This window comes from Phoxinus phoxinus, assembly GCF_949152265.1.
Source record: "Phoxinus phoxinus genome assembly, chromosome: 7".
Lineage (NCBI taxonomy): Eukaryota > Metazoa > Chordata > Actinopteri > Cypriniformes > Leuciscidae > Phoxinus > Phoxinus phoxinus.
The window spans coordinates 26,565,076-26,576,840 of NC_136882.1; the positions used below are offsets into that span (position 1 = coordinate 26,565,076).

At 39.6% G+C, this 11,765-nt stretch overlaps 1 protein-coding gene across 2 annotated transcripts in view; it reads left to right on the forward strand.

Annotated features, from left to right (window-relative positions):
* Nucleotides 1–11,439, forward strand: part of clybl (citrate lyase beta like) — a 61,474-nt gene extending 50,035 nt beyond the window's left edge. The window contains exons 4-8 of one of the 2 annotated variants that reach the window (XM_079618485.1): nt 2,457–2,558; nt 3,196–3,289; nt 3,508–3,675; nt 8,569–8,693; nt 9,655–11,439. In XM_079618485.1, coding sequence (XP_079474611.1) covers nt 2,457–2,558; nt 3,196–3,289; nt 3,508–3,675; nt 8,569–8,693; nt 9,655–9,750 — 585 coding nt within the window. In that variant the 3' untranslated portion in view covers nt 9,751–11,439. Of the gene's footprint in view, nt 1–2,456; nt 2,559–3,195; nt 3,290–3,507; nt 3,676–5,174; nt 5,439–8,568; nt 8,694–9,654 lie in introns of those variants that run through there. The other variant, XM_079618486.1, reaches the window with a different exon arrangement.
* The last annotated feature ends 326 nt before the right edge of the window (nt 11,440–11,765 follow it).

The following is an 11,765-nucleotide window of genomic DNA, read 5'->3' on the forward strand; positions in this document are numbered from 1 at the left end:
CAAACGTTTTTCATTACATTTTCAACAACTGATTATTTTTGTAATTCTGTTTGCTTTAAACGTTTAAATTATAATATTTTTTTAAACTTTATTTTAGGCATACATTAGTAACAATAACTGCAGAAACTATGGTTGCTTTTGTGAGGGGAAATATGGATGCACCACAACTTTCACAAGTTAAAGAAAATAACAACATACTGAATAAACTATTTTAAACCGCAGAATTTTGATGCCTTTTACAAAAGTAATTGTCAGTGATGTTGTAACATGTTTTACTCTGGAATGAAGAGGGAGCTTAATAATGGTACTTTTTACAGTTTCTTTTTTAATAAAATAATCGTCAGCTATTAAATTTTAGCATTAAATATCTCTTTTTTCTCTTGTGTATGTGTTTGTGTCTTTTGATGAGCAGTCAGCGAGTGTCTAATCCAACACACATCACAAAGTCGTACCACTACAAGCCTGATTATCTCTCTCTCCTCCTTCTCTTCTTCTCGTCCCGGCGGCCGACCGACCCTAAATCCCTCTGTTGTTTATTTTCTTCCCCTTTTTAACGTAGATGAGCAGAGGAACCTCCAGACTGATTTGTTGCTAAAAGATGGACTTACTTGTTTCCTTTTGTGTGAAAATCTTCTACTCTCCCTTTCTATCCTCTCTCTCAGTGCTTGTTTGACTGACAAGGCTTATTGGACTATAACAGGCGTAACTCTCCCCCCCTCCTCCTTTTGTCCACAGACAATTCTCCCACAGATTCGGGGCTGTGCGCATTCTTTGGCCGCCACACTACTGAGTCCTGAAAGGAACCAGCTCGAGTCCCGTCCCTCCCCGTCCGCTCCTAATTCTCCCCCCTCCACCACCACCACCACACGGTGAAATGAGCACTTCAGCAGGCCGGAAACATTTAATCTGGCCCTCTTTTGAAGAGAATTAATTGAAACTTATCCACTTGCCGCCTTTTTCGCTCTAGCGGCTCCCTCGCCCCAAAATCCCTGCCTCGTTTTCCATCCGGATCATGATGGATGGCACTTGTTGTCGAGAAGTGTGGGTTTTCACAAGCGGCCTATAGCGACCGGAAAAGCTTGTCACCTGAGAGTGGTATTAGCATTTGCACAAGTGCGGTTCAATGCCGAGACTGTGTAAATATTGAAAGGGCTGACCGTTCCCATTACTTCAGCGTGGTAAAAGCACACCTGTAATTTGTTGTCACTCATCGACTTCCTAATGGCGCCTCGTGACGGGACAGAGCTTTTCGTTTGATTGACGGCTATAAATGCTTAATTTCTCTGCCAAGTGGCTATAATTTTGCGCAAAAATACGGAGCCGGCGTAGAGGGCAGTGTGGCGTCTGATAAAAGAGACAGTGAGGAAATGGAAGGGCCGCCAAACAAGCCCTACCCTCTCCCTCCCTTTTCTCCGTTCGAGGGGAATATTATGCTAAGCCGTTGGCGTTTTTATGTTGCCATAGCAGCATTACTCCTGCAGGGTTGTGACCTCAGATGATTACAGTACAAAGCTTATTGGGTCTTGAAAACCCCTTTGAAGATGAAAAGTCTTTGATGGTTTATATTTATGCAAATCTCTCAGATATGATTTATCCTACTGAGATTGAATGGGGAGATGATTAAAATTCCCCCATTAGAAAAAAATCCCTCAATGAAGGCATATTCTTTGAGCTAATAAAACAAGTGTGTGTGGGATATTTTAGCCTTTATTTGGAAAACTAGCCTTGACGTACCTGAGGTTATTTTAATCTGCTGTCCCCAATGTGTGAAAGAGAGACGGAACGGGGGGGACAGGGAATTACACTTTTCTGCTTTGAGTTTTTTTTTTTTTTCCTCTTCCCTTCCCTTCCCCCCTCCTTTTATTTTTGTACAGGCTTTAAAAGAAAATATCTGACAGAGGGAGCTTTTGTGTGTTTCCAGATGATAGATTTTGGAATTTGGGCAACCCCACTGGCAGTCCACGGCTAGCTGTGAACTGGTCTGTTGGAAAAAATCGGAATGCTTTGGTCTTCAAAGCACCAAACTTCATTTTAAAACCTTCTTAGGTAAGCTCAAATATTAGCGGGAAAATGAATGGCGCGGAGAAGTGTCGTATCACACATCGCAAGTCTCACGAGTCTGTCCGCCGGGGGAAGCCGAGGCTCTGCATAAAACTGAAATGAAATGCACTCCCAGACAGCTCAAATCTCATCCCTTCCCTTTTCATTTTCAGCGCTCCTTTCTTTGTAAATTCAGACAGGAACCTGTAGTATATCTCGAGGGCCTCTGTGAAACTGGAGTTGTCCAAAGACTGTGTGAATCCCGTCAAGTTTTTGAAGCCATATCTCTTTATTCCTCTTCTTTCTCCAAAACCCTGAGTCAGAAGTTTTTCAATTTAATTAGGCTTAGCTTTTAAACAATGTCTTTTGTTTAAACTGTTTTTGACTGTGTGTGTGTGTGTGTGTGTTTGTTTCAGTTTGTTGACAGGTTTCAGCGGTACTTAAAAGGCAGAGAGCTTGAGGAACCCATCCGCTTGGTCACCTTTGTGGAAACTGCTTTGGGTCTGCTGAATTTTAAGGTAAATAACACCTTATATTTTGAGTTATAGATATTAAAAATGCCCCTATCAGGAAAAAAAATGGCCGAAGTCATGTTTTTTTTTTGTCTGCTTATAAAATATGCAGTTCCTTTTTTTCTTTTGATTATTTTTCTTCCCCTCCCCCAAACCCTCTGTTGTGCTGGCTAGACGGAATCCCAGAGCCAAGACAGGGAAATATTGCAGAGTCACAGCAAGAAGTGAAATTAATTTGGAACCCAACAAAAGCATTCAAGAAATTCCATCTGCTCCGCGCCTGACACGGTCATATCACATTCCAGACTGTCTCTCACTAGTCCTGGTTCTGGGGTTAGTTGCAGCCTTGGACGGTCTTCACAGATTTCTAGATTCCTCCATCCACAGGGACAGAGACGGGCCATTAATTGTGTGTGTGTGTGTTTCTTTTTTTAAATATCTGATATAGTTCCATTTCTAAACACAAATATAAAGAACAGAGGCATGGACAGCGATAAAGGGAGTATTGGTGGAAAATTAGAGTCGTTTGACTCTGTGACTTGATTAAGTGCCAAAGTACACACACACACACACACACACACACACACACACACACACACACACACACATTTACACAGCTCTTTATTTTCTCTTTCTCTTGAAGGCAGTGTGTGAAGCACTTCGAGATCTTGGGCCAAAGGCAGGTCTTCATCATGACGGAGTTGTCTTTGGGTCAGATGACTTTTGTGCCAGCATAGGTCTGCTATCTTTTTATCTCTCTCTTTAATAAACCTTTTTTTCCACTTTCTGTTATTTATTTTGCTTTGTTTTGTGACAGCGCCAAAAATAATGATGAGTTAATGTAAAAGATGCAATTGTATGATAATATGTCATTAATACCACTTCAAACTATGATGATACTTGGGATTTTTAATTATGATACTTGGGATTTTTAAAAATCCTGTTTTTGATCTAGGAGCCACACGCACTAAAGACGCTAAAGAACTCCTGTACGCTCGGCAGAAAGTGGTGGTCACCACCAAAGCGTTCTGTCTCCAGGCGATCGACCTTGTTTACATCGACTATCAGGATGTGGAAGGACTGAGGCAGCAGGCCAGAGAGGGCGCACTCATGGGCTTCACCGGTACGCTGACTGCATCATTTTTCTTCTCTGTTCACTTACTGTATTGCATTTTTGCCTTATCCTCCTTTAAGTGGGTCTTGGTTCTCTAATGATTTAGGATCTCAATGAAAATTCATGCACTAACATAAGCATAATAGCATATAGAGAATATACTGGCAGAACGTAGTAAACATTTCTGTTGCACGAGCAAAACAAGTAATAGAACCAGTGATTGGCTAAAGTGATTGACATCATAATATTCAGGTCTTAAAGGAATATTCCAGGTTAAAAACAAGTGGTAATGGACAACTTGCCACAGATGCACAGATAGAGCACAACTTGTATTTAACTTGCAAAATTCCGTTTTATAATTATGTTATTTGTCATTATATAATGTTGCCCATATTGCATTGGTGATTTTATTTATTTCCCGAGCATTTAATGTCCTACATGAAATTTTAAAAAGAAAGTTACTGGCATGTGCTTGTCAGTGTGCGCATGCGTGCATGTTTTTTTTTATTTGCCTGTGCGAATGTGTATCTGTTATTTGCGAGTGTGTTTGTGGGAGACAGACGTATGTTCACAGCTTAGCTGTGTGTGTGTGTGTGTGTGTGTGTGTGTGTGTGTGTGTGTGTGTGTGTGTGTGTGTGTGTGTGTGTGTGTGTGTGTGTGTGTGTGTGTGTGTGTGTGTGTGTGTGTGTGTGTGTGTGTGTGTGTGTGTGTGTGTGTGTGTGTGTGTGTGTGTTCGTGTTCGTACGTACGTGCGTGTGTGTGTGTGTGTGTGTTCGTACGTGTGTGTGGTGTCCTGGTGAGCGGGTAACTGGCCACGGGAGGCCAGACACAGCCCTCCTCTGAGCCTCCGCTAATGAATATGTAATTGCTGTTTGCAGAATACACACTGTTCTCCCTGCACATCTCTGTATACACCAGCACTGCCATTCCTCCGGAACACCGCACTCCTCTGCTAAAGAACATTCACTATTCTCCTGTCTTCTTTTTCATGTTTTTGAAAACTTTTTTTAAACATCAAAATTCATCAATAATTCCATCTAACACTGAATTTAATTTAAGCCACCGTTTTTATTATCATTTAACTCTGCTGGGAAAAAAGCTTTTAATATTTAATAGATTATTATATTTAATAGACTATTATAATAATTACCGGTAATGAAAATATTTTAGGGGAATTCATCAATTCATTGAAGAGCATTTACAACCATTATAAAAAATGACCATGATAACCATAGTCTCTCCAAAAATACCATAATATTATTACTACTGTAAAATAATAATTAATTATTATTGGATTGCCTTCAAACTATGCAAGAGACTTTTAGAATCTTTCTGACATTTTTTTTTTCTTGATGATTGTAATGGATACTACAGTGCAGTAAATTACCAAATTTTTTTACTTGAGTAATTTCTGTATTTTGGCAGAATCTGGTTACCATACAATAATTTAAAAATGCAAATATTCATGTGAGCCAACAGAATTATTTACTTTGTATGATTATTTTCCGGTTTGTGGTGTCCCAGGATGTCCATCAGGGTGCCAGTGCGAGGTTGGTTGTTTGTATTTCCCCAGCAGCCAGCCTGCGGGTTGATCATGCCATGTTGCAACCCATCAGCCGGGCGCTCTGTTCAGCAGCCTGTCATTAGGCAGGTGGGGTCGGGTTTGATGACTCTCTTCTGCCTCTCGCGCGAGTCTGAATTGGAACGGCTCCTCGTGTAGCATGCGCTCAGCTCACCGCCGTTCTGTTCGCCACTGCTAGTCTGAGGTCCCTGTGTGAGGAGGCCTACACAAACACTGTTTACAGTTTACACCCTCAGTGTGTCAGTGAGTGTGTTTTTATCCGTAGGCAATTAAGATTGCATGCAGATAAATGTAGTTTAGCCAATTTTTTTCTTCTTATTTTGTATTAAACTTGCATGAGCAAATCTATTACTATAATATTTAATGTGAATACAATAATAGGGGACTCAGAATGTTTTTTTTTAATAAAACGGTTAGTTGAAATCACTCTTTTTTTTCTTTTCTTTTTTAAATGCACTTTAGTTATTTATTTTAAATCAGGAAATTGTAGCTTTTATGTTTCTGATTTTAACGTTTTAAATATTTAATCAGAAAATTTTATCTACCATGAGAAACACCTTTTCCAATATATTTGTTCTTAGGTAAATGTATTCCTTTGAAAATAATAATTGGGCTAAATACTACAATGATCATCTTTAGCAACAGACAAGCAGTTAAATCTGGTACAAAACAGAAAGGCCAAAAAGTTACAAATTAAGATGAGTCTTACCATAAACTCTATCCTCTCCTTTTGCATGTATTACTTCAAACATACTGTCTAAACATTATCTCCCCGAACTCCCCACCTGTGCATTGACTTTGACCCTTATGTCTTTTAAAGGATAGAGTCATAGCATATATGGTGCTGTACAATGAATAATACTTTTTTGCTAGTCTCCTAAAATAAAACAATATAAAAAGGTTATATATTATATAAGATCATTCAAAATATGATTTTCCTTCTTTCCTTTATTCACGTTTATCTTTTTCTGTTGTTGTTTTTCTGCCTTTTTCATAAATTGTGTCCTTCTAAGTGAGATTTTGAGAATAATCTAACAGTGGTACTCTGATAAATGGTAGTGAGCCAACCAGACATACTCAAAACAGATGGCACCCTGTGATTGGCCAAATGGCATTGGGGAACATTAATGATGCACTGCGGCCGGCCAATAGCGGCGCGGCGTAAGGGCTTACCACGCCCCCCTTGCTCACTCTGTCACTAGCTGGCTCAGAACAGACAGCTCCTGAACAGGTGGCAGTCTGGGGAAGGGGCATATTTTGTTGATGTGAGGGAACGACCCCCTGCCAGTCTTTTCTGGGATGGGCGTCACAAACATGGACCTTGAGCCTCAGCTTTAGGGTGTTGATCCAACAGGCCGTCTCCTCCAGAGCAGCAGAGGGACAGCACACACACACACACACACTGGTGATTCTTCCTTCTGCAGCACTGTTGGCTCAAATAGAAAAACAGTCACCAAGCTGGTTTGGTTTATTTACATTAAAGCGCATGCTTAGCTGTCATTGGTTAACCTGACGCCTCGTTCACTCTCAGCTGCATCATCAGATTGCCGTACCTTGCAGTGTTTGGCTTCGGCAATGTGTAAAAGATGCAGAAAGTAACACCTGTGCTGTTGCAAGACCGTGTTAACATATGACTGACATAATGCTGCAATATGTAATATTGTGTGCTAAATGATGTGGGATCTCAATAGATAACACATGGCAGAAGCTATTTCAGATCTCAATAGATAACACATGGCAGAAGCGGTTTCAGATGGGTTAACTGGGGAAAGACCCACAGATGGAGCTAATGGTTTTCTCGTGTATTAAATTCTACGGCTGTCAGCTAGATACCTTCTCTGTATTTGTTTTAAGAGACGAGCTAAAGCGAAGCGTAACAGTTCTTTTTTTTTAAATGAAGTCTCATCACCTAGAAGTTTGATCTGGGAAAACGTCCCTGATTATTATGGTGCAGTGCTGGACAGATGTTATTTTTGAGAATAAGGTTTCAGCCGCCATGACCGTAATCCGTTTTAGCTTCTTAGCCGATGCAGCAAAGTAGGGTGGAAAAGGAAATGTGTATTTGAAATGGTACCTACATTGTCAAGGAAGCAACCTTGGGTTTTTCAAAGGCCCCTATAAATAAATAAATAAAAATTAATAATCCTAATAATATTATTGGTTATTATTATTATATTATTGTTGTTGTTATTTTTTGTTACTTTCTAAAACCCATTATTATATTTATTAATATCAATGTTATTATTAATAAAATTATTCAATAAAAATAAACAACAGATTATAATATTATTACTTATTTTGCTTGTATTACTTATTACTTATTTTGTCTTGTTGGTATATATGTATATTATTTTAAAAACGTTTTAAACATGCTCTAGAAATAAATTATTCATTAATTGATTAATTGAAAGATTATGGAAATTTTAAAAAAGAAGAATTTAAAACCAAAAAGAAAGAAATCATTTTAATTGATCAGATGCTCACAAAGCTTGTGTTTTTAGAAGTAGATTTAGTAAGTACATGGACATTATGGATCATTTCATGGTCGCCTCCAGAGTCGTGGATCATTAACACACGTGGCTGATGCTGCTGTCCCTGACATCTATGTCTGCGTGTAGTGTGTATGCGTGAAGTGTGTTGAGGTGACTGTACATGTGTGTGGCTCTCACACAGGCCCTGTAACAAAAACAGCAAGTGAAGTCTCACAGAGGCTGCCTCAGATTGGAGTGTAACTAAGCGTGCAGTAAAGTTTCAGAGTTCAGCGGGGCACAAGGCGAAAATCGGGATGACACCCATAATTCATAGCATCCTCTGTCCCTGCTGTGTCCCTTAAATTCATTCTTGGTCAGGGAGCTGTACTGGAGAAAGAGGAGAAAATACCCACCAATGCCTTTGCTTCTACTGAGCCAAAGCCCTTTAAATGTGGAGAAATACTACTTCCTGTGGTGTTGTATGTGAGTGGGCTGCACTGTTAATGCTGCACTAAAAATACAAATACATTTTTTTTTTTTAGACCTAAATAAATGAATATTTATTCTACATCTATAGTCAAATACTCACTTTTATTATTGGACACTTTTGGTTGTGGAATGAATTGGTAATAATAAATGTTTTATATTGAAAAAAAAATTATATTATAAATGTTACTGAAGTATGAATGTTCAGGATTCCAATTTATTTATTTAATCATTCATTCGTCCATTCGTTCATTTTGAGACATGGTCATTAAATATGTTATTCTCTTTGGAATATTTATTTACTGTTTATGCTGTTAGTGACTCGTTTGTTTGTGTTGTTTTGTTGCACTTGGTTCTTTCTAGGAAAACAAGTGATTCACCCCAACCAGATCAAGGCCGTTCAAGAGGAATTTGCCCCCAGTCCAGAGAGAATCAAGTGGGCCACGGAGCTGATCGCTGCGTTCGAGGAGCATCAGAATTTGGGAAAGGTGCACATTCAGTAGTCCCAGTGTTTCCACTCATATACTGTAGCATCAAGATATCCTCCGTGGTGCACGCAGCATTGTAGCTTTTGTCTGAGAAAATCAAATGAGGTGTTGAATATTATAGTTCCTAATTTAGTGCATCATTGAGTCCTGCGTTTTCTGCTCGGTAGGGCTGCGCGTGTCTGAGATGTGCTAGTAATGTACAATCTGCCAGTAATTCTTACGCTAAGGATGGCCTGGGGGTGCATCAGCAGCACTCTCCCCGTTCGGCTCCTTGCTCACAAACTGAGATTCCGGGACACAGTTGCTCGATTTATTTTGCGTTTTCCTGTATTTTTCCTGTCTGTGCCCTCTTCAATCTCCTTGCAGATTTGTTACAGAAAATGTTTGCCAAATACCCACCTGAGGTTTTACTGCCTCTCAACAAATCATTTTTAGACACTATCAGCATAACATTACATTTAGGATGCAGCTTAACTGCAGATTTAGTTTCTTTGGATGCATATGTCATGTAATTACTGAAACTCTTTCTTCTTAAGAGGTTGTGAACGAGTAGACTGATTGAAATATCCTTCTCAGTCCAGTGGTGCAGTGAATAAGAGTTTCTGGCATGCAAATAAAAGACTTCCAGCTCTAATTCCTGCAGCTGTCAAGAATATCTCCATTTTCATTCTAATGCTTCTTAGTGGTTTTTAGTACTTTTAAATTCCCAACCATCTTGAATGAAACACTGGCTTGGAATCTAACATTAAGTTACTGATTCGCTACAATAAACACCATTAACACAAGCATTTCCTTTACAAAAAAAAAAAAATATATATATATATATATACTCTCTAACCATCATATCCTTCTTTGTAGTGTTGTATATGCATTGCATTAAAGCTGTGTAGTAGGATATGTTCTTCAAGACAATATCTACCTTTATTTTTATTCAACCAGTGTTCTGTTCTCTTCTCCTCAGGGGGCTTTCACCTTTCATGGCAGTATGATTGACATGCCATCTCTGAAGCAGGCTCAGAACATTGTCACAATGGCTTCAACTGTTCAGGGAAAATGAGCCAAATCTGGGTTCCTCAGACATCAAACTCTGCACCATGCTGGTGGTGCCGCGCACTTCACGTCAACCGCTACAACGATCTGTGCATTGTTTAACCAGTAACAGAGATGATGTGCTATGTGATATTTAATTAGTAATTGATTGATTATTTTGTCTTCTGCAGTTCCTGGTGCATGACCATTTTATGCATTAGTTTGCGTTTGTGTGTGTGTCATGTTCGCCCCTTGCGCGTCTCGTGTCTGGGTAGATGATTGACCGTGGTAAAGGTTGAGCGTGCCCAGCGAAAGGGCAAACAAACAGATCTGCCCTGCCGTCGAGCTTCCATTCAGCCTGAAGGCTCCTCCAGGCCCCGGAACATCAAAGCGTTTTTTTTGCCAAGAAGCCGCCGTGAATTTACTAAAACCAACATCGAGAGAATGAGCCTGTGAGCCCCGCTCTAAATTGTAGGCCTTTGTTTCAGGGGGACTCAGCAAGTCATTTTGTTCTTGAAGACAAGGCTTGAATGTGTCTGCAGCCTGGCGTAAGCTCTTCGCGGCGTGCCACACGCTCGCTCGCAAACACGTACACAAAGAGCTCCGCAAGGGATCCCTCTATGTAAATATCAGCAGTTTTCTATGGATTTGTTATCCGGTCAGTGGTTCCCATCTCTCCATCCAGCTTCGGAGTCACCATGAACATGGCCGCGATGTGCCGCCGCTGTCTGTTTCACCAGTGTTCGCCCTCTTTTGAAATAAAACTTTAGGATGTCATTCCCAATGAATGACCATCCTTTCCACCCTTGAGGGCGTTGTTATTGTTTATGTCGTGTTTGCCATGAATACATCCTAGAGTACGCTATGTTCCCGCTCCTTCCTGCTGGTCTCCCACGAGCTGATGAGATATTTGGCAGAAATGTCTAGGGTGGATTTGTCTGGGATGGGGGTGGGGGGAATGGTTGATGGTTCAGTTGGTCACTATGGTAATAAAGGCCTCTGCATAAAGCACAACTGAATATGGCGTGATCAATAGTGTCTGTAGCAAGCGACTCGGCCTGAGATCCGTGCCAGCCTGGGGACACAAACAAAAATATGGAAGCCGCTGCTGTGAGTGGCCCAAAGGGCTCGACAGTAAGCTGACGGCCTGGCACCCATCCCACACCTCTCCACAACACCCCCACCCCTCCATGCTCTCTGCCTTTTGCACTCATTTATTTTTCATTTTCTTTGGAATTGTCTTTTTGGACTCATGTCAGACAAGCTCTTTCGCTCTAAGCGCTCTTTAAGCATGTCTGAAGACTCTCAATCAGATCCTGAGACCGTAGGATTGGTAGGCCAATGCGATGAGATGCATCTAGAGCCGTCCTGCGTTTAATTATCTAAATTATACCATTTTACAATTTATATATGCTGACAAATTGATTAATCGTGATTATCTGCATCTAAGATTGTAAATAAATATATATTTATAAATATTATATATTTACATACTTTTATGTTAGATGTGATTTGACAGCACTCATTTATTTATTTATTTATTTATTACATATAACTTGTTAGTTTAATGTTAGATGTGATTAATATTGATATTGGCATTAAGGTATAGTACACCCAAAATATATAGCCTATTCTGTCATCATAATTTGAAAATTGTATTTGCTGTCCATACAATTAAATGTTTTTAGACCACATTTACTTTAACTATATATGAAAAAAATGCTGAAACATTCAGACGAAACTTATTTTCTTCCCAATTTTTTTTATTTTATTTTTTATTTTATTTTTTGAAATATTGTTTTGCAGAAGAAATAAATCCATACAGGTTTGGAGGGTGAGTAAATGACAGAATTAAAAATGTTGTGTGAACCATCCCTTTAACACCACCCAGACAAAACACAAGAGCTCCTATGATGACCTCTGAAACTTAAGCCTCTAGAAAATAAGTGTGAAATATGACTGTTGATTGATATGACATTCATTTGAAACTAGCTTCTTTTTTCTTTTCTTTTTGGCTGACCCCTACCTTATGGGTTTTTGTGC